Genomic DNA, 24,615 nt, shown 5'->3' on the forward strand with positions numbered 1-24,615 from the left:
TTATATTACTGATAATTCTTAATTAATGTTATTTCTGTATTCCATTTTGGTCGTTTATTATGTTAAATTTCACGTTTTCCCAAAAAAATACCCTCTGGTGGACATTTTGGAACTAAATTTTCTTTTTCGAAATTCCATGAGCGCATCTTGTATCGTTCACCCGTTTGCGTTGTAGGATGGCGCTTTATAGAGGAAGTTTAATTATAACCACTCGGTATTTTATGTTTAAAATTTACATAATGTATGTTTACATATCAGTTATTTTCTATAATTGTTTTTCTGTCAAACTTTTTTAAAAGGAAAATTTTATTATTTTACCTGTAACTGTTCTATAATGACTTATCAAACCAACAAACTTCATTTTTTTAAAGATGAAATAGGTGCAAGTGGGTGGTTTTTGCAATATTTTACAAAATTTTCCAAACTATCATTATCGTAACTTGGCAAAATATTTAACATATTGAAAGAAAACACATATTTTAATAAATATGTTATAGTAAAAAATATAATATTTTTTGCAAAATCCTTCCAAAAATTACCCGCCTCCCTGCTCACAGTGCTGTTTATCTTCAAAACACCAGTTGCACAAAATCAGTAAAGTGCTAGCAACTTAACCATTTTTCCATTGTTTCTTCCATTACAGAAATTTCACAAATGCATATATCAAAACTGAGATAAAAATACAAAGTTTTGTTCAAAAAATGCATATGAAAACACTGCTTGACCGAAAGAATGTTACGAGCATGGTTGCCAGTGTTTTGCACATTCTGAAAATTTGACGCCATCTGCTGAGGCAGTCACAGTAATGTGCAAGTACCTCAATTTGTAACTTCAAATTCAATCAACACACAATTTCTTTTCACAGAAATAAAATATATATTCAGCTGTGAAAGGGTTATTTTATAATCTGCTTAGATTTATTAACTCGGTCATTAAGGGGGAAAAAAACATGAATAAAAAAATTTGCAAAAGATTTATTGAAAAATATTCAGTGATATATGATTTTGATATAAATGATAATGACAAGCATTTTCTGAAAAAAACTTATGGAGTTTTAGGTGCTGTTGTACCCTTCTTTCCTATAAGAGATTTGTGGATATGTGGAATGACACCACCACCTGCTATTGTTGCTTTAATAAGTGAATCAAGTTCTTCATCACCACGAATAGCTAACTGAAGATGCCGAGGGGTGATTCTCTTCACTTTTAAATCTTTACTTGCATTTCCTGCTAATTCCAAAACCTATAAATTAATATAACAATGCTATTAAAATTATCAATTGAATTAACTTAGTTTGTATAACAATTATTAAATATATTTTTATCAGCAATCCTTTTACAAGAAATAAATTCAATGCATTTTTAATTTGACAAAAATTTGCCAACGTATACTTTTAATATAGGTATTTATCCTATTCCTGATAAGAGTAACAATTTTTGCTTTAGACATCATGAAGTCTTTAGGCTGGAAACAATATATAAAAAGAAACAATCTGATATAACCTTAAAATATGAAATTCTTATTTCTCAATTTAAAAATTTCTGATCTATTTACCAAAATTGCATATACAGATGTTAAAACTAGGGTTATCAGTTGAGTTTCCAGAATGAAATCCATAATATCAAATTTGTTACGTGTAAATTAGTTAAAATAGTTTAAAAGTTGTTTCCTTCACAAAGCCATACATATTTTATACATGTTATACAGAAGTAAACGCTTTGCTGTATGAAAACTGCAACTCTTTCAACAATACATGACTTTCAACTAGCATTTCTCTAAGATAACTGAACTGATGCAATGAATCAAAGGGCAAGAAAGTTTGAAATCCAAGATAGCAGTACCTTACTTTTTGTTTTCCCCCAAATAAAGACCTACTCAATCTGTTTAGAAGCAATATTAGATAGTCTGAAAATTTCAATCTTATGGTCCTTCTACAAAGGTTTAACGAACTAGCAATAATGGTTACTAACACAAGTTTTCTTTAAACAGAAACTTTGTTTGAATTTTTGTAATTGATATCTGAAAAGCAAAATAATTTCACTAAAATAGCAGATAGTAATCCAGAATTTTTTAACAAAATCATTATTAGTGATGAAAACTGATTTTTTTTTAATATATATATATATTCCACTGCAGGAAACTGGTTTGAAGAAAGGCAGTACATGATATAGGAGCAGCCACAGCTAAATTTGCAAGATTTATGTTATCTTTTGGCCTCTTAAATGCAACTGCTTTGCAATATTTTTTTTTTTAAACTGCATTTTGTAGCAAACTGTTCACTTACGCATTTCTTTATCAATAACTTAATTTAAACTACATTAGGTATGTAATAATTTAATTGATTTCAAACTATCCACCATGCAGTAATCACAGTAAAAAATGGCAAATACTTCTTTCTGTGCAGCCATATTACCTAACAAATATGAAAGTTATATATATGTTAACTGAATATGGGAAAGCACAAAAATTTATCTGCCTTGGGAAATGGAGGACTTGGCTTGTGTGTTTGTATTCATATTACACATGGGAAGAACCATGTAACCAGTCCATTTACCAAGTGAACTAACTACCAGTATTCAGCAGTCTTATCTACTCAGCCACTCATAGGGCCCAAAGGCAATTTGAAAAGTAATATATTCTATTTTATTTTAGGTAGTTTTTCCTTACAGACCTTTTATGTAATCCGTCTGCTTCTCAGATGATTTGCAGTTCCTTGCAGGATGCTACTCGTATTTAGGCTCTGAGTGCCGTGGGTCACTGTGGAAGAAACATCTTTCACACAGGAATAATGCCTTCTGGCCAGTAGACTCTTCCATACACATTCTGGCAAAATTTCCTACATGTATTGGACTTGCAGATGTATCACTAACTTCTCATGTACAAATATGCATTCAAAATGATTTGTCCATCTCTGAGATAGTCAGATATTTTTTTATAATTTTGCATAATTTTCACAACCGCTCAGTAATATGCTACACTCCAGCTTTTGCAATGATTCATTAATAATCCTAAGCAAAGATCATTTACTTCACCTATAACATACACCAATAACATAGTTAAAGGGGAAGGTGCTCTATGTCCACTCCCAATGGCACCACATTTCATGTCAGGGTTCGTACACACTTCCTTACATGAAAATTAAGGACCATCAAAGAAAAAATTAAGGACCTATCAGCACAAAAAAAAAAAAGAATACAATAGAATAAAAAGCAATTATTCATTTAAGAAACTAACAGAAGTATGTATTATGCACTATTATTAAACTCAATTTAATACTTAACATAAAACAATTTTGAAAATTAAACTAACTCCCTGCAAGTTTTGAAGTAGATAACATTAAATTAAGAACATAATTTCTTGAAAATCATGTATAAGTGTATTTTACACTAATAACAGCTACAGATATTTTAGAGATTTACATGATTATTATTTAACTTATTTGATATTTGTTTAAACACAGTCAACTACTATTATAATTGCAATGTAAGAATATTTTGCAAATTAAAATAACAGATTTGTAAACATACAATTTATTTCTTTGGTTTTCTGAAAGATACTAGAATAATGAACTATACAATAAAAGATACATTTCTTTTATCCGTTTCTTTTATTTTTTCCTTATCATTTCAACACTGACTTTTTACTCAGGATTTAGCTTTTATTTTAATTTCTGTTTATAAATAGGTGAAATTAGCTTAATAACAAAGACAATTTCAATCATTATCACAATGAAATTTTATATCGACCAACTATTTCGATACCTGATGCGATATTAAAATTCAATAACATTCTTCTGAAAGCAGTATTCCTTTTATAAAAATACTTGGTAAAATTCTAGTTTACGGTACAGCCTTGGCGCAATTTTGAAAATTATCGCCAACACCAAAATGACCCGTTTAACTACTCATCGTATATGTCCTGTTTACTGCTCATCATAAATTCACCAAAAGTAGCCAAATCCCTTATGCAATGGATACCTTGTGCATAGGAATTCCAAATTCCTAATTTTCTATTGAAGCTTCAAAACGTATTTCCGAACTTCACTTTTTTTCGGCTAGCGTTACCGAATTTGCCCTTGGCGACTTAAAATTAAAATGGAGCCAACAGGTTTCTCGGGAAATCGATAACAGACCCTCTGTAGAAATAAACTCATAATCCCGATATCCCATTCATATATGTGCAAAAGAGAATAAACTCCGTAGAAGGTGATCAAAAATTAATTTATGGCTTAATTCAAACAAACACAGAAATTAAGGTAAGCAAAACCGTGTAAAAAGAAACTGAAATGATAAAACGAAACTTAGCTTTCATGTGAATTTTCAATGCTGACTCTCCCATTCTAGAAATTTCAATTTGTTTCAAAGACCACATTTAGCTTTATAAGGATTGTCATCCATCAATATCCAGTCTTTGTAGTCAGCTTGATGAAGCCACAGTTTATTGAAAATGCACTTTCTAGGCATCTCGTTCCTATTGGTGTCGGAGGGGTTGTGGCCTTCCAGGTTGGGATTGTTCTAATTTTGGCAAATATTTTCAGAATAACCCCCCTTTTTTTTTCCTCGAGCACCTTCATCATCACTTTTGCCTTCATGCTTCCGGCTTCATGCTTTCATCACAATCTGCCTAAATTTATGGATAACACCTGTTTCGAAAGATTGGGTAAATAGCCAATCAGACACCCGATACTTCAGATTGGTTAAGAGCTGTGTAATTTTAATTCCATATTCATGAGAAATCACAATTCACACTTAGAATGGCAATCATTAGAAATGATAAAAAATGTCAAATGAGCAAAATTAAGGACCGTTTATTCATTTTGACCAAAATTAAGAACTTTTAAGGACCAAAAATCATTTTTGAAAAATTTAAGAACTTTTAAGGACTGTACGAACCCTGCATGTGAACAATAGATGGGTTAGTCATATGGCTCTTCAGAGAAGAAAGGAGGAATGTGATTCATTGATTACAGCAATGCTCACTGCAATTATCTGCTTAAGGGAAAGGGTATCTGTGGATGGCTGAAGTTTTCCATAAAGGATATAAAAACAGGCACTTGGCTTGTACTTCACATCATTGTGTTCATAAATATAATGCTGTATACGCTACGTTACATATAAAACACAAATATGCTTTCAGATTTGACACCAGGTCAAACGTACCACTTACATCATTAGTGAGGTGAAGAACGAGGTGCTGAAGGGCCATACAAAGTTGAATAAAGGAGAAAATTGTTTTAAAAATTATTACAAAGACATTTCAACAACAATATTTTGCTATGTATATTCTTTGCTAAAGCCTGAGTAAAAACTTAAAAGTAGAAAATTTAATTTGTAAATATTTCATTATTAGAAAATATTACAGAACACACAGATGAATATTTGAGCCTGAGTAAGAACTTTAAGGCCAACATAGAAAATAATATCTAAGAAAAAAATTACAAATTCTTAGAGGGTTGTGTAGAAGCCGTTTCTTCGAATTACTTTAAATATTCTTGTTTTCATGGATGAAACAAATTTTCGACTAAGGGTGGGGTCGGTTTTATACCATTCATCTTCGATAGTAGATTTCAGCTCTATTGTTGATGTAAAATGTCTCCCATTTGCATAAACTTTTTTTGCTAAGTTGTGTTCGATTGGGTTGAGGTCAGGTGATCTAGCTGGCCATTTCACAGTTTCAACATTGCTGACTCGGAACCAATTTTTTGTGCTGTTACTTGAATGGATCGATGCATTGTCTTCCTGATATTTCCAATTTTCTCCAGCAAGACATTCAGCATTTGGCAAAAGATGATTTGTTAGGACATTTTGGTATCCTTGTGAATTCATTCTACCTGAAATGAATGCAATTGAGCACACACCATTGTAATCAAAACAGCCCCAAGTCATAACAGACCCTCCACCTAATTGGCACTTGGAGAATATTTCTTTTTCATTTCTTATATCATGCCAGTAAAAATTCCAGCCATCTGGTCCATCCAAATTCCATTTTTTTTTTCATCAGAAAAAATAATTTCTATCCGTTGGTTGTCCCAGGGTCATGACTTTCTGGCCAAAGTTCAAAATGCTCTAGCCAATTTTGCTCAGGGTTCGTACGGGTCCTTAAGAGTCCTTAGATTTTTTGGAATAGATTTTTGGTCCTTAAAAGTCTTTAATTTTGCCCAAAATCAGCAGAAGGTACTTCATTTTAATCACCTGAAATCTTTGTCTGTTTTGAGTGGGAATTAGCATTTTGGAGGAATATTTTTGGCGATTCACTGACGTGTATGCAAGAAGTGAAACATAAGCATTTCGAATTTCATTTTTTCTAATAAAAAACTTTTAAAACCTTTTCGCTTTTGGGGATGTGAATTGGTATTAAATGGTTCTAAATTTGGCAAAGAAAGAGTACTTCCAATTTTGCCGATTTTAAGATCAGTTTCTATAGAAAATTTTTAATTCTGAGATCTGAGAATTTTTCGAAAAAAATCGTAACTTTGATCAACTTCATTAAAATAATGGTAATATATTGAAATTATATTTAAAAAATAACATTAAAATAAAACATTTTTATTTTTCGTTATCATATTATAAAGTTACATTTTGGCATCTTCTTATACAATATTTTAAATCTGAAAAATAAAGAACGTATAATGCTATAAAGTACAATTTACGAAACAGCTCTTAGCAAAAGCAAAATTAGCTATGTAATTTTAAATTTTTCATAGTAAGAGTTTTTCCCCTGTAATTGTCTCAGAATATTCAAAATTCTCAGAATGTGCATCAGTTTTCTCTATGAAATTAATTTTACACTCCCCCCCCCCATTTTTTCCAAAGTATTTCTGGCTTTTTGCTGTTACAGAAATGGTAGGGGTAATTTTTCTTTAGGATTTTAGACATTGCAGCTTGGAAAGTTTAGAAGGATTTGAAGGCAGATTTATAGACCAACAATTCTAGAAGATTCGAGAAATATGTGACAAAATGAAAAATGTCTCCATGGTATCAACATGTAATCGATGTATTTTACAGAAAGTTTGTGATGAATTTCTTACATTTTGGAGAACGTCTGGAAGAACAATGAAAACATAATGTTTAAATGTTTTACTTCTGATACTAGAATCTTAACATGTTTATCTTCTCTTTATTTTCTCTACTTTTCACTAGACACCAAGCATGGAAAATATCAAAAATGCTTCTAATCTTATCACATGGACAGGCATTATAGATAGTAATTTTTTTTATTAATAAATAAATTGAAAACTTACAATTTAAAAGATTCATCTAATATGCCTTAATGCATCATTACACGTAGCTGGAAATAGGCATTTTCTCATCTGATGCAATCTCTGTGGATCCTAAACTCTGCTGCCTAGTGCCTTTCTAAATTCTGCTTCCAATGCCTGCTCTAAATTCTAAAAGTTTTGACATTTCTAGATTTTGTTGTTCGGTGTGTCACTAAATTCTAAAAATTCTGCCACATCAGCTCTGTAACTGGCCTTTACCATATATATTTCAAATTTCTTCTAAATGTTCATATTACTAAAGAAATCAATTTAGCTGCTTTTTCTGTACATTCTAAATGCATTTAGTGTTTTTTAGAATAACAGAAATCCTTAATTAAATCCAAAAATTCTAAAATGAAAAGGAAACGTGTTGAAGAAAGAAATTGAATACATAAAGAAAATTATTCTCCAAAGATATGTGCAGTTATTATTATTTAAATTACCCAATTGTTTATGAGTTCAGCCTTTACTCTAATTTCCCATTTCTATTTCCTCATATGATGGAGTTACTGAGCCAAATAAAATTAAATTGTATAATCTTTGACCACTAGTCCAGATTATTAGTTTAAATTTGACTGTTCTTGTTCAATTACGTCACTGTGAGCTGTAATTGATTTTTTAGCATCAACATGCCTTTATGTTCTAAGTTCTTTTTAAATAAGAGGCTTATTTAAACCTTTCTCTGATATTGTAGTTACTTTCAGACATAGTGGTAATATGCTTCATGTCTGTCGGAGGTTTTGGACTATTTAACTTTTACCAGATCAAGTAAACCCTCATAGCTACATTGTGGAGAGGTTGACAAGTTAGGAGATAAAGCACGCAAAGACTATCAAGAGCATTGATATGCATATTGAGATACATCTTTAATTGTTAGAAAAGTGCTTAAAGTGAAGGAAATCGATATAAACTAGCCAAAATTTCTGGGAAGGCTTCAAATTAAAATAACGATAAATATTTTGTTGAGTGTTGTTGTTACAAAACATATTGTAACATTTTGTTACAAAACATTGTTTTGTAATATTTATGTTTTGTAGCTTTTAATGTGTATCCTAATATTGTTTAATAATCAATTAGATTAATTTATTTGATTTTCATTTTAATAGGACTTTTTTTAACAAATATTGTTAAAAAATAAAATTTAATAGTGGTCATGTAAATCCATAATGACTAAGGTTATCAAACTACCTAATTTAATTATTTATAACTAACTGCTTATCCTTAAAAATTATCTCTACATATTAAAGCAAGTTATTGCATTTCATTAATAATCACTGTGGTCACAAGATAAAATTCAAAAATGTAAAAATTCAAGTAAAACTTATTCTTTGCATCTACTGAGACTTAAAATAATACAAAACAACTTATCACCTCTGGTGCTTTAATGACTTACTGGAACCTTAAAGTATATTAACTGGGTTACAACCCCTGGAACTTTACATGAAGCTACGACACTAACTGCATCAAACAGAGCCTGACTAACTTTCAGCACTCTCCAACCGTGCCTACATCAGGCTTTTCAGGTTTGTTCTAATCAGCAGGTCTCGCTCTAGACAAGCAGCAGCGGTGATAGCATTCAGTCTTTTGTTATGAATCATGCTGATTATGATCTTACTTCTCATTTTAACCTATGCCGTTTGACATAAAATCTACCTGCTATTTACTGAACCTCTAGACTAACCACGTATGTGACAAAATGAGACATTAAAAAAAAAATCAACATAAAGCTAACTGTTACTAAAACGTTAATGTCACTTATCTTCTTTTAAATATGACCAACTATTATAAGTTTAAAATACTTAATGCTACTTGATAAATTGAATAAAGTTTATTTTATCCTCAAACTTATTAATAATTATGTTAATTCACGTTTAGTAATAATGCATACTACTTAGGAATTACAAAAGTGAAATTCAGGCATAGATAATATTTTTAATTGAATTTATTCAAATCCCATTTGCTCACAGGTCCTTAATTTTTTCATTAATGGCCCTTAAAAGTACTTAATTTCCGTGTGCAGAAATGCGTACGAAGCCTGTTTGCTGTATAAGTGAACCTTCCAGACCTTCTAATTCTGCTATAAATCGTTTTTTGACAAACTATCAAACCTGTCGTCGGAATCAGTTTCCTGGTTGAGTACTTTCCAGTAGATACAAGTTGGCAAACTCTTCTTTCATCACACGAGGACAAAGCTTTAGGTCTTCCCCCAGTATTCTTTTTACCATAATTGTCTTTCAATTTTAAAAAATTGTTGACTACAGTCATTGATCTTCCTATCCTTATCGCAATAGCATGACTATTCATTCCTGTTGAAGACAAAGCTTCGATCTCTCCTCTTTCACAATCAGTTAACTTCTTACCCTTCGCCATCTTCACAAAGATCACCAATACTTCGAAGAAACGTATGACAAATCTGAAAATTGCAGCGTTGTTACAAGCTAGTAGTTGCAATGGCATACTTGCCAACCTATGACACTCAAAAATCAGGAGATGTTTTTACGAAATCGGGAGATTTTTCACAATGTTAAAAATACTTTTAAATGATAAAAATATAGTTTTTAATAATGAATTAACTTTAAATAGTAACTAATTCTTAAATGCAAGCAACACAAAAATACCTTACACATAAAAAAACATTTTTATTACTCGCATCGTTTGAGAAAAAAAAAAAAAAAAAAAAAAAAAAAAAAAAAAGACACTTTAATCAGTTTTCGTACAAATGTTATAAACAGTGGCAGATTTTGCTTTCTTTAAGAAAGGAACTTCCTAATTTTGTTCACAGCAATTGCCACATAGGCCTGCTTTTGCTAATAAAAGTTTTTCTAATGTGTCATCACTAACATTAGATCTAAATTTAGTCCTCGTTTACGCAACAACACTGAAAATCCTCTCACACTCTGCATTACTGTGGGGAACAGTCAAGATGGCCAACACAATTCTAGACAGTTCACTATATTTTAAAATTCCATCAGCGCCTTTCAGTTTTCCAATTAAACTCCACTGGGTGTCAATCCTAGCTGATTTTATTACTTCATTCAAGTTTTCTAATTGTAAACTGCTGTTATGCAGCTGTTGGAACTGTTTCAATTTTTCCTTCCTTTTGGAACTCCTTTCAAGATAATAATAAATATCAACAATGTGTTCATCCACATTTATTGGTAAAGAAGCTGCCCCTTTTTCAGCTGCTAGATTTAAGAGGTGACAGGTGTACTTCATAATCCACAAATCTGAATTTTCCTTTCTTAAGATGCCTGCAACACCAGTCTTCAAGCCTACCAATACTGGTGCATTATCGACACCAAGTGCTAAGCAATTATCCAGAGGGCTTGCATTTTCTTTTAAAGTATATTAAAGCCTGTCAAATGTCCTTCTAAAGTGGGGACAGAAAGTAAACTGCACTCAATTTCTGAAGACTCTGGGTTAAAAAAAGAAACAACAATTGGATAGAGTTTTGAATCGGTATTATTGCTTCCATCTGTAGAGAGGCAGAATGGAGCTGTTTTAGTGCAATCAATAACTGGAGATTTATTTTTCAAACCCATTTCTTTAACAATTGCACCTGTTTTGGTTCTTGTACTTGAGTATTTCTTAGGAATTTCACTATCGGGAAACATTTTTCTAAATAAAGCTGCAGCGTGATCCGATGCATTCAGTGGCAGGTTGTATTCCAGTAAAAAGGCAGAGAACAGACATTCTGCATTAATAACTTTTTGGTCCTTTGTTTCCGAAGAAAAATTTAATTTTTCGTTTTTTTAAAAAACAACTTATGTTATCCTTGTGTTTTTGTGTTCGCACATGTTTGAGAACATCCGCCCTTCCACATTGCTAAATTGAAAAATCGCAACGACAGGCGGTACACATCGCAAATTTATTACATTTCCTTGAGGAAATAATGGAAGGAAAGTTAACTGTGCACGATTTTTGAAACGTACACGAGTATTTCACCTTTCTCGCAGACATAACAAAAGATGATAATTTCTAAAACTATTTCCCGAAGGCACGTGCACTCACACAACTCGGGACAAATTGAACGAAATAACTAAAGAACATCCAAATAACTTTTTTTTTTTTTTGTTCATATAACAGAGCATTAAGCCAAGTTCCATAAAAATCGTGAGAAATCTTAAGAATAAGAAAAAGTCAGGAGAAATATATTGTAAATCGGGTTGGCAGGAGATCGTCGAAAATCAGGAGTCTCCCGCCTAAATCGGGAGAGTTGGCAACTCTGCAATGGTAATTACACGATTATATTTATTTTTAAAAAATGACTGGTGGCCATAAAGTTTTTACTCAGGCAGAAATACTAACTTTGTAAATAACCACGTTTCTCATAATTATGTAGTTACAAATTATGTTTAAAGCATTTATTTCTTATCAATGAACTTTAATAATTAATATTACTTGAATCCCTTTTATTTCATTTTACATTTTCTCAAAAAATTTTACTGGCCTTAAAGTTTTTACTCAGGCTGTATGTCTTCCTTACTGCAACAAAACTTTGAAGGAAAATACAAATGTCAAATTACAACCACAGTGACATAAATAAAAAAGTTCTAACTGACACAGAAATACTGGAACAAAAAGTTTTATTTCTGTTACTGCTTGGGGAGAAATGGAAGAATAGTCACTTTGAATTTTTGAAGTTTATTATAATTCAATTCCAAATAATGCTGTGAATTTTCTTCATAATTGTTTGAGTATTAGCTGTTTCAAAAGCAAATTTTCTATATATAAATCAATCAAGAAACATTTAAGACCTTAAAAAAACACCTTGCATTTAAGAAATCTCTCTGCACTGTCTGCAAAAGAGCAACTACAGTAAAGAAACAAATTCCTAGAATATCATGGGTGGTTTTGCTAAAAGCAAAATAACACTTCAGTATGTTAAAATTTTGTTTAAAAAACAAACACAGAATTTTTATGATTTCCCTAATATGTGGTTTTGAATTTATAAATTTTGTGGCATGCATTGAGAGGGGAAACAAAAGCTATGGCTACATTCCTGCCTAAATTGTACATATTTTAAGTTTTCATGGTTACAGACTGAGCTTTGAGCTATTGATGGAAATTTCAACTCTGATTCAAAATCTCTAATTCATAACCGAAATGATTTTTTAAGACAAATCTTTCACCATCAAATCATTATTTCACTACAATGGCATTAATACAGTAAGAATTCCTTTTTTCTCCCTACAAATCTTCTGTCAAAATGTGCAGGTGAAACTGCTATAGCTTGCAACATTTCTTTACACATTGCTTATTTTCTGTTTTCCTATATAAATATTGATTATTCCCATATATATAAATATATGGGATTTATAAAATTGGGCAGCCTATTGGGAAAACTACTACGATCCACCGTTATCACAAACACACAAACTTTCATTGCATTATGAAATTTTTCAATGTAAACTTTGTTTTGAAGAACAACCTTTGCTTTTCCACAGTTGTAATATATTACAAACTATTACAACATTAATCACTTTAAAACAGCATATACTTTACAAAATTCAAATAGATGGGCACTGGTTTTCACTTCAAACCAAACAGCAAATAATATAAATGCATACAAGCTGTCCTGCTGTAAAGGGTTACCAAGGATTAATAAAGGATTTCTTAAAGAAATGCAAACCACAAACGCAAATCTATTTAAAATTGGCTGTAAGATTTTTGAGTGGCAAACACAGGTGGTCCAATATCAATCAAGCTTATACTGATATATTATAGTGATACAACTTACGAGTATAAGAGAAAACAAACCAGAAATATAGAATATAACATACACTATGTACCAACAGAATTCTTTTAATATTGTTACGAAATATCCAGCTGTGGTAAGATAGCTTCTCCACAGTTTAGAGGTGCCGGATTTGGCGCAAAATCGTCCATTTGGCGACAAAATTGACGATATGCCATAGATGAACATTCTAGAACGAATTCTTACAGTTTGGCCCAGAATTTCTCGAAGGCAGGCCAAAAGCTATATAAACCCTGCCTGTATGCGGAGTAGCAATATATAGTAGTGCATCTTGAGTTTGATTGTGAAGAGTATCTTGAGTGTTGTTGAGCTCAGAAAGCGATCAAACGAGTCAGGAGCTTTATTTACTGTTTTCCCATGAAGCTGTCTTCACTATTATAGCCTGAAGCCACAAGGCTGTGTTGCTGATTGTTTCAACATGTTTATAGTAGTTTTCAATATGTCTTTGGAACTCTCTTGTGAAATACTGGCAAATACATTGTGTTTTACTTCTTCAAGAAGTGTTGTCATTGATCACTCCAAATACACAAACCCGTAGAATGCAATAAGTGCTGTTGGGAGTAGGGTTTGCAAGTGAATGCCAGTGATCCACCTACAGGAGAAAGCCATGGTGAAGGATATGAAGTTCACAAACTTCTCAACAGCTGTAAAAGCCGGATATGAAGAGGGCTGAGATGGAAGCCGGACAAGAGCAACTTCAACACGTAAAAGTAGAGCTTACAGAAAAAACTGTAGCCATAAAAAAAAAGATGCTAAAATTGACAGAAGTGGCATCTGAGGAATCAAACGATAAAGAAATAACGGAAATAACTGGTGAAGTGTCTGAGAAAGATCAAGAAATGATGGATGAAACATCTAACAGAATTAAAAAGAATCGAAACATGAAAAAATAAAAGACGGGGAAAGAAGCTTTTGTTTCTCAAGTGCCTGAAGCAGAAGTGGAAGAAAGTGAAAATGCAACTGTTAAGTTTGTAGAAACTGATAATGAAGTTACAAAGTTGCAGTTAACAAGTATTGAACCATCTGAAAATTCGTGTGATGCAGAGATGGGAGAAGCAGATGTACAGCTTAAGCAGAATGTTCCAGTATTGCAAGAAAATGTAACCACTTCTCAAACTAAGTTTGTGTCTAATAATACAATTTGTACAGACACAAACATGATTTTAAACCAGGATACTTTTGTCTGTAAAGATCAGATTCTATTTGTAAATCTGATGCAAACATCAGGACTGGCTTTCAGGAAATAGAGGTAAATAAGCATATACCAACTGCTAAAATTATCAAGGTGAACTGTACACATGATGCGAATAAACAAGAGAGTGGTGAGCAAACTGTTTCAGATCTTGCTGTGGATGAAAAGTCTGAAAGAACTGAATCTTCAGATTGTGATATGCAAAACAGAAATAATCTAACAACTGCAGTGAAAGAGTATTAACCCAGATATAACTTAATGAAAAGTCTGAGACCAAAATTCATTCTGAACTTTAATTTAAAATTGTTATGTGGTTGTTTATATAACTTGTAATTAGTGTAAATATTGTTTTTTACTTACCTTATTGTTTGTTTTATTACCTTTTGTTTATATCAAATTTGGCTTCTGCCCAGGATGTGTAGTCCTTGGAAGGGGGAAGTGTTACGAAATGCCTAGCTGTGGTAACATAGCTTCTCTGCAAAAAGGGTTTAGGGTTGCCAGAAAATGGCAAGAGGAGGCAGGGTTGCCAGACTTAGCAAAAAATCTGCCATTTGGGACAAAATTGCCACAGACAGATGGAGAACATTCTAGAACGAATTCGTACTGATTTGGCCCAGAATGTTCTCAAAAGCTAGATAAACCCTGTCGAGTAGCAATATATAGTAGTGCATCGTCGAGTGTATCAAGTTTTATCGTGAAGAGTATCTCGAGTGTATTGAGCTCAAAGAGTGATCAACCGAGTCAGGACCTGTATTTAGTGTTTTGTTGTAATGCTGTCTCCAACGTTATAGTCTGAAGGCTGTGTTGCTAATTGTTTCAGTGTGTTTCTCGTAGTTTTTCGACTGTAAACGTGTCTTCAGAGCTGTCCTGTGTATTACTGGTAAGTGAATTCTGTTTTGATTCTTCATCAAGTGTTGTCATCGATCACTCCAAATCCATGAAACTGTAGAATGCAACAATATAAACTCTTCATGAAATGCCAGACATTTAATGACATAAGACTTCTTTATTCTTATGCAATCTGTAAGTTTTATGGAATCATTTTGTTGACATTAACATAAAAAGATTAGTTTTCCTATAACATTTTGAAGATCAGATTTCAGAATAATATTCGTTAATATTGGCATCCCATTGACAACATGGACATTTATAATTACTTTACACCAAATCTTCCACGATTCATCAGAAAATTATCATGATTAGTAGTTTATTTAGTTACACTTTAACTCAAGAAGCTTTGTTTGATTGTTCTGATCTGAGATTTCATGAACTCGAATGTTGCAGGCACAAATTTCCTTCTAACTGCACTACACACTTTGCAGGACATTATTTTTTAAATGACCTATACACATAAGATTATGCTGATGCATCTCAAATTTGTTAGATACAGCTATAAATTTATATAGACTTTTAATCCAGATCCTCAAATCCTTTTACTTGATATTAAGTTTTTCAATAAAGCAAAATTTAAAATTTGCACTTAATCAAAAATCTGAGAAAAGTTTTTATAATGCAAATCTATTTATTAATTAAAACAATACAAATGAAATGCACAATTAAACTTCTGACTCTTGAGATTCATTTTCTGAACAGTTAAATTTTAAATAATGGATTGGATGCAGCATATGTATATCATGGCATGCTGTAAACATGAAGGACTCATTAGTAATTGCAACAATAATTTAGTTTTTTTAATGGATGAACACTTCTACTAAGGGTCAATAAAACTAATACTCCCAGCATTTTGAGTTATATAATGTTCTTAGTATTTAAAAGATTTTAAAAAAATTGAATTTTGGGATTTCAAATGTTTTGAATATCCACTGGTCCTATCTTTAGAAAAAACAAAGAATAACTGATAACTCAATGATAAAAAAAGATAAAATAAGATTAAAGTGCTTACTTACACCATACAATAATTTCATATTTGTATATCATAGGAACATAATACATCAGCAGAAACAAGAATTATTTATTCATATGTAATCACATTTATTATACATAAAATACTAAATTCTCATTAATTTATTTCAAACTTTCTTTTCTGTTAAAAAATTGCTTTACTGCATTTAAAAGAATGTAAATATAAATCTATGATTTTAGGCATAGTTTGACAATCCCTGCTTTATAGTCTGAAGTTATAGATCCTACCTCTGAAGGGTCACATTAAGCCAGAAAAGACACAATAAGGTTATGGATATTTATTGCCTCTTTGATGAAATTATCATCAAGCTTCTGCTCCCGCGTTTAACTTTTACTAATCATTTTCCTATTCACCATATTTGGCATTTTTGTTACTATTTTCTATTCTCTAAAATGAAAAGAGCAAAATTGAAAAATCAGCTTCTATAAAAGTATCTAAAAGATAAAATCTTTTCTTAATGAGTCTAGAAATTTTCAGACACACTACGTAATATAAAATACTTGATTTCATCTAGAAATATGTGATATGGCAATGTTTCTCTGCACATGAATTACTCTTCTGATAGAAACAAGGATCATATAGATGAAAATACAGAGACACTGCACATTCAAATGTTCGATGTTAATGCATTCTGCACTCTCATATCAACTCAGATCATATAAGCAAATTCATTAGGACCTTGCTAGAAAACTACAGAAAACAATACAGTGATTCAGTCTTCAGATTTAAATCTAACTGGATATGTATACAAATTAGGAGAGCAGTGGTGCTTAAACTAAATGACAAAACTGAAAAGCTTCAAAGTACTGCAAGAGTAATAGGTAATATATCCCAATGAATTGCTAATTTTCTCCTTCCATCTGTCAGCACTGTCAAGCTATAATTAATATTCAATGTTTTACACCTATAAGTTAATTCCATAAAAAATTGTCTTTCTTTTGCATACTATACTTTTAATTTTTTTCATAAGTATTTCGCTAAAAGCACCAAATACAACTACTGAAATGTAAAGTTATATTTGTCAAATTTATTAATATAATTTTCTTTTATATTATATGCCAAAATTAATAACTATTACACTTAGTCCATACAACATTATTAAAACTAAGCAACTATGCAAATTTACTGCTCAGAGCATATGCTTTCTCCAATCTTGTATATGTGGTGCCGGTCGCTTGAAACCATGTATATCCAGCAGCCATGATGTAATATAGAAGTGATGTCATCCTTTCCATTACGAGCTCTTTTGAAAGCCATAAATTAGGAGAAGCACCTTTCAGACATCAATAACAGAGAAATGCAAAAGCAGAGGTGCTGCTTCTGTAAAAAACTATGAATAATTACTTTTTCTTCTAAATGTTTAATGTTATTGTTTGTCTTCATTAAAATATCTTCTAATTAATTTATTATTTACACATATATTTATCAGAAGTGGGATGTGGATTGAATTATTTTATATGTGTTGAATTAGGGCTTTGCCTTTGGGTGTGATTAGAATGCTGATGAACCAAAACTGTGTTCTAAACAATAATATGTAAATGGTATGCAGCTCTAGTAAAGACTGTGGAACGATACTTGAAATCAAGCATATTTCAGAGTTTCAAACGGCCTGTTCGTGCTTGCAGTAATGGAACTTGATTTAGTTTCTGTTTCTGGATGAGTATATTCAAGGAGGTTGTGTAACCACTCGCAGATATGTGGACAAAGTACTAGAAACCCAAGTTACTGTTTAGGGGTGCTGTTGGCCTAAGAGTTTTTGCTAATGGATGATAATACTCAGCCTCATTGAGCAAATGTGGTGTCTGAATACTTGCAAATAGAAGATATCATCCAAATGGGTTGGCCACCTTACTCACCTGACTTGAAACTCATTGAGCATGTGTAGGATGCCTTAGGGCTCTGAATTTTAGCGCATCAAATTCCTCCCCAGATCCTCCAGAAGTTGAAAAGTGCACATTTAGAAAGGTGGCAAGCAATTTCACATGACTTGATCAACACTTTGGTAAAGTTTATCAAACCAAGATGTGAGGGATGTATAGCTCATCAAGGTAACCAACCATTCACCATATTAAAAAGTGTTTTCCACAAGAGGCGACTTAATATTTCTATCATTTCCCAATTCCATAAATTTTGTTTTAATTTCAATATTTTGTGAATAATCAACTGCCAAACACTGCAATTTATGTTAGCTAATGCTTTTATACAAATTTCTATTAATTAAGTATCAGTCACGATTTATTTCTGTCATTATCCTTTAATTCTGATTACCAGTATATAATAAGACATCAATAGATAACGGTTTTTACAAAGCTGCAAATGTATAGCAAGATATCACTAGAAATTGTTTTATGAAACCACAAATAATACAGCTACAATGCATTTTACTTACTTCAGCTGTTAGATATTCAAGAATAGCAGCACTATACACAGCTGCAGTAGCACCAACTCGACCATGGCTTGTAGTACGATGCTTTAAATGTCTGTGTATACGACCCACAGGGAACTAGAAAAGATATACAATTTAATGTTTTTGCGAAAGATATTCAATGAAAAATAATTTTAGTGACTGGCTATAATAATTTAGAATAAGTAACAAAGAAAACCAATCAAGATGAGTAATCTCAAGCTATTTTGTGAAAGAACTATAGTATAAGTAAAGATCAATGCTGTTAATTTAGACACTTTGCAAAATGGTAAATATGTACTTTTGCCAGCCAGTTCTAATCACTTCAGAATATGGTATAAAGTCTAAGACACAAACTCATTCGGACTTCGGCAATTCGAGATTTGAGATTTTTCTGCATATTAAATTAGCAGTTTAAATTTAGTAAAATTACATGAAGAAATCAGAAAATTAAAAGTGTGAAATAGTGATGAAATTAATGAAGCATTCTTGACCTTATGAGAACCAATACCTAAAAACACTCAATATTTATTTGCTTTAAACCTTTCTTTCAATGCAAGTTGTTTCACTTGCTTCCCTTTTTTGTGGTAATACATTTTCTTTAATTCTATACATAGACATAATTTCTTGTTAAGTTACAAAATTCCATGGTTCAAATCCTGCAATTTATTGCGTCAAGAATTACCACTACAATGTCAATCTTTTTTTTTTTTTTTTTTAAATTCTCTGCAAGCCCTCTGACATTTTCTTCACTATCTGTAGTGATATTTTCTGAATTTAGCAACATACTATAGATTTCGCCATCCATTAGTTGACTGATGAATGCGGCGGTGTCACTGCAATGAAACACTTCCATTGCATCATTGATTCCATTGCATCAAAAGCGAACAGTGGAGTAAGTTGAAGAAATCTGGGAATTAACAGCTTCATGTCCCCACGTATCGGCTCCAGCACACATTCCAAAAGATACAATTAATACCAAAACACCAGTTATTACGATCTCTACTTCAAAGGGGGGAGACTAGAAAGTTGCACTCCTCTCGTTTCACATTAAAGTTTCTCGTTAGCTTTATACCTATTTTCAGTTTTACATTGTTTATTAAGTATAGATTATATATTTAGCAAGCCCATCTTATAGAACTAAATCACCTATGGATATTTCATTATATTATTATTATTATCATTACATTTCATACTTAATTATAGTTGCCTTTCCAACACTACATTGGCATTTTACATCTTCAGATGTAATTACTTTAAACAAAAGATGTGAAAATATTAATGTCCAGTTAAGGCTCTTCAAGAAGCATACAAAGATAAAAGTTTAAAATCTGAGAGATAACTTTTGAAAGTTATTATTCATGACTACTCTTCTGAAAAAAATACATGGTGAAACTTGCAAATTTTGTTCCCGAAGAAAAGGGACCTGTGTCTGACCACTCTCAAAATCGGTACTTTCATCCAAGATCAGCATTAACATAAGGCTGCTTTTTGAGTTACTTCAAATTTTACACAAAGTCTCTTCTAATCGAAAAGCACATTTATCAAAAAAAAAAAAAAAAAAAAAAAAACCTCTTTTCTAAAATTTTTGATTTGACAAAGTAAAAAAAAAATGTTTCAATGTTACATACACTTCAATAAAGAAGTGTTAACATAACAAGATTGTTATGTTTCCGGTCAAAATCAGTTACATCTCTTTTCATTAAGTAAACCTGCTTTTGAAAATAGTCTCTCATTACATACTATGTCTATAAAAGTCTTTACTGGCCTTTTATTTTTGACACCAGTGGTCAGACACATACTTCTATTTTTTAAAAAAATTAGGTACTTTCACATTATCCGCCAAGCAGTGAGAAGAATCATTGGGCAAAACACTATGTCACCAAAGCAGGCAACCCAATTTTATCTGGCAACCCATAAATGGTTGCATGCACATTAAGCCACCATGTAATAGGCTACATTTGGGAATTTTCATGAAGCAAATGATTAAATTATATGAAAATGCACTGTTAAAGATTGCCAGCAAAAAGTTCAAATGCGAGTAAGAAATCAGTTTGAGAATAGCCAAATATCTATCACACCAGCTGTTTGTTTTATTCATTTCTAGACTGAAAAATATAAATCTGGGAACTTTTATCATTCTTGTCTTAGTATGTCTCTGAATACAACTATTGATTGATGCAATTATCTGCGAGAAGTATGCGTGTCTAGTATGAAAATAATTTGTTTTTCCAAAGAAAAGCAATTCTGATTTTTAAGTTAAAACAGGTCAATGTCTACATGGAGAGCAGTGCCAAGTTGGCATACAATGGCGAGAATTGTAACAAGTCTATCTGTACATGAAGAGCAGTGCTAGTTTGGTCTGCAATAACAAGAATTCTGTAAAAAAATCTCTCCTTTAAGTTGAAACAGGTTGCTGTGCACATAGACCAAGAAAATATAAAGTTAAGTGTTTTATTGCACGTTTGTTGTGTTTTTTTAGTTAATTTGTCAATGTTTAAAGAAATTTTTAGCGTTTTGTCATGGTCATTTGTTTTATATAATTTTTACTCTTTTATTATTGACTTTTTCAACTTTTTAATTTTGTTACTTTGTTACTGTTATATATAATTTTCACCTCACTGATACTTTTTAAAAATGGCTTCTGTTTTTCATGTGTAGGTTGGGAAGTAGTTGCCAATGGCTGGCGACTTTGTGGGTAGATAACACAGAAGCACCAAAAAAATGTTTTAAATAACACAAATATTCATGTTTTGACATTTTACCCTTTGTCTCTATTCATATTTAGGAAATATGCTCCTTAAAAAAAAGCACAATATAAAAAATGCAATGTCTCTAAGACATATAATGATCGAGGTTTTATTTAAGGGAATTTTGAGTAGAATTAATTTTTTTAATTTTTATTATTAAAGAGAAGAAGACTGTTTTAGCCACTTCTAATGTTTGATGGTTTCTTACCGAGAAAAGATAAGTATTGACTTAAAGTTTCTGTTTTTGGAATGACATCTGAAACTGGTAGCTTTAGCGACCTCATTTCATCAATGATTTCTTTGAAAAGTTGAAGTAATTTTAATTAATGATCATTAAGATCCTCTTGGAACTTCATTACATCCACAGCATGCTAACAGTGCTTTTAAGTGGACTTGGCACAGTAAACAACTATTTCATCACATTCCAGCCTCTTGAAACAACTCTATATTATGGAGCAACATATTCCACGTTTGCACAGTGCATGGGTGATTGCAATCATTAAAGCAAATGATGATTAATGTTCTTTAACTTTTAGAAACATACACAATATAAATAAAAATTAAATATTTTCTCTGGGGTTGTCTCACAGAAAATATTTTTGATCTAGTACAGTTATAATGATGTGGCTCATGAATTTCAATATTTATTTTAAGCAGCTTTGTACTACTACAACATAAACTTTAAAAAGTTAACAGATGATTCTACATAATTCAATTACATTATCTAAAATAACCCAAAATTTTCTGAAGTCTACCAACTTCATATTTGTCACACACTTAAAATTAATGAATCTTTTCGTAGCCAGTATAGATAATTATTCATTACACATAATTGCAAGTCAACTGCTTTCTTCCAAACATCTCAAAATATTCAATAATTTTTCATTTATTATACTACTATTTGCATATGTCCAGAAACTAGTAATGCATTAAATGCAATGTTATCAATTTCAACATTATGCTACACAGAATTTCACCAACTCCAGCAGGACACAGCTAAATATCCAACAAGGTTGCCACTCAAACAGGAGAATGAAATTCCCTGACTTTTCCAGGTTTCCAAGGTGTGTTTCAAGGAAATTCCAGTCTATCCGTGTGATGCACGTTGGCTGTGCTAAGAGGTTAATTTATTATGGTATTACTTCTGTTGTGTAGCAAATTCACTTAATTATTGACTAAAACCCAGGGGACATTTATTCTTAATTATTCTTGGTATACTTTGTTTGATAATTTTGTTTACTTTTCCTCTTAAGAAACTTAATAAAATTTAAGATAATTATTATTCATGATCATCACCAGTTCAACACGAAGTTAATCCGGTCCTTATAAATCACAACGCAATGTTAGACAGTTAGGTTAGATTTCAGGTAAATTAATTTGTGTGAGGTGTCTTCTTAAAAGGCACCTTAACACTTGAAAACACAAATATAATTATATTAGGAGTTGTTTTCTCCACTGAAGATTGAGATTAGAATCTGCCCAATTTGAAATAAAATAAGGCTTTTTTTTTTTTTTTTTTTTTTTTTTTTTTTCCAGACATTCTGCAGCTAAATGAAAGAAAGAAATCTATTTAATACTATTTTTTTTAATAAATTGAGGTATTTTATATTTATTTCGCAGCATAGATGAGGAAAAAATATGTGCATTAAATTTCATGATGGTATGTCATCATACTGCTAGAATTAATTTCAGGATTATGTTAGAGAAAATTTCCTGAAATTTGGAAATATTATTTACTACTAATAAATAAATTTAACATTAACTATACATCCGGGAATGAATAACATAAAGATAATTACTTAAAAATTGAATTAGAATAATCAACGATATTTTAGTGAATATAGTTATAATACATGGTTAGCCTAGATGACCGATTACTATTTTTTTATTTTACTGCAAAATGACAAATAAGGTATTTATTAAAAAGGAAAAAAAAAAGGTTAAAAAAAATTTTGCGGTAAAATTCTAGTATACAGTAAGGCCTTGGCACGATTTTGAAAATTGTCGCAAAGACCAAAATAACACATTTACTGCTCATCATTTCACCAAACCTCGTGTGTACCATACATGGAGGTTATTCTAACCAAAGAACGTCTATGTAAAAAAGAAAAGGTTCCATACACGTAATGCTACTACGCCGCTAGAAAGCGGAGGGGAAATTTGCCACGGGATTTGGGAACGGAACCTGGTGGCCAGAATTTCCCTCTACGCGATGTGTACAGGAAATTGAGGAACACGTGTTACGAAGAAACGCTCTTTGACAAAGAAGAAACCTATGAAAATCAGTTTTTAAATTGTTGCAAAAAATCCAAGAAGAAACGTTTCACAAAGAACGTTTCTTCTTGAATTTTTCGCAATAAGTTAAAAAACGGATTCTTGTAGTTTTTTTGTTTTTTTTCTTCCATAAAATAACTAATCCCTGAATTAATTTACTTGGGCCAAAAAATATTTTCTTTTCCTTTAGAGTTTAAAGAAATTTTAAACGATATTCATTTATGAACTCTTGATAATGTGACCTTAGAACTTCGCCACCAGTTTCGAGCTTTGACGACAGATATACAGTCAAAAGTCTTCAATCCGGACTCGTCGGGACTTTGGCGATTCCAGATTATCGGTTTTTTCCGGATTATAGATCATCAATTTAAATCTGGTAAGATGGCATACAGAAATTATAAAATTAAAAATATGAAACCGTAATTTATGAAATAAAGAGCAATTATGATCTAAAGAGTATCAAAATTTACAAAAAACCTTAATATTTATTTGTTTACTTTATTAAACATTTCTTTCAATGCGCGCATGCATAAATCATACATTGCGCATAGTTGAAATTAGAAAATTGCAACCAGAAAAGCTGATGAATCTTTTGCAACACGCGTTTCTCAATTACTTGATGTGTATTCGTGATATTTATAATGACGAGGAATTTGATTTAAATCATATCAAAGACGGAGTACATTGAGATGAAATACTACATTTAGTAAGGAATTATAAGCCGAATAAAATAAAAACATCTCCTCTGAATATAAGGACAGATCAACTTTCAGTTCATTGCGTGCCGCAACGAAAAAACTTTTTTTAAATAAAAAATTCTTTACTATCGTACATTTCCGGAATGCAAGCACTATTGGTAACCCCGAAACGTGACAGGTAAACGAAATTCTTCCAAAAACTATTTCTGACTTTAAATTAAGTAACATTTTCTTTAATAAGATTTCAGTATAATTTATCTTTTTGTATCATAAACTATAATTTTGGTCAGTAATAGTTTATAGTTCCAGCTTAAAGTCAACAGTCTGTAAGTATATATTTCATCAATTGCATAAATA

At 31.4% G+C, this 24,615-nt stretch overlaps 1 protein-coding gene across 1 annotated transcript in view; it reads right to left on the reverse strand.

Moving 5' to 3' along the window:
- Positions 1-954: 954 nt before the first annotated feature.
- Positions 955-24,615, reverse strand: part of LOC118202434 (histone H2A.V-like) — a 33,602-nt gene continuing 9,941 nt past the window's right edge. The window contains exons 3-4 of the mRNA XM_085809423.1: positions 18,522-18,635; positions 955-1,242 (exon numbers count right to left, since the gene is read on the reverse strand). Of these exons, the coding sequence (XP_085665549.1) occupies positions 1,045-1,242; positions 18,522-18,635 (312 nt within the window). The 3' untranslated portion in view covers positions 955-1,044. The remainder of the gene's footprint in view (positions 1,243-18,521; positions 18,636-24,615) is intronic.

This window comes from Stegodyphus dumicola, chromosome X2 (assembly GCF_044657685.1).
Source record: "Stegodyphus dumicola isolate Sdum_Otavi_A_Nest chromosome X2, ASM4465768v1".
In the NCBI taxonomy this organism is placed as follows: domain Eukaryota; kingdom Metazoa; phylum Arthropoda; class Arachnida; order Araneae; family Eresidae; genus Stegodyphus; species Stegodyphus dumicola.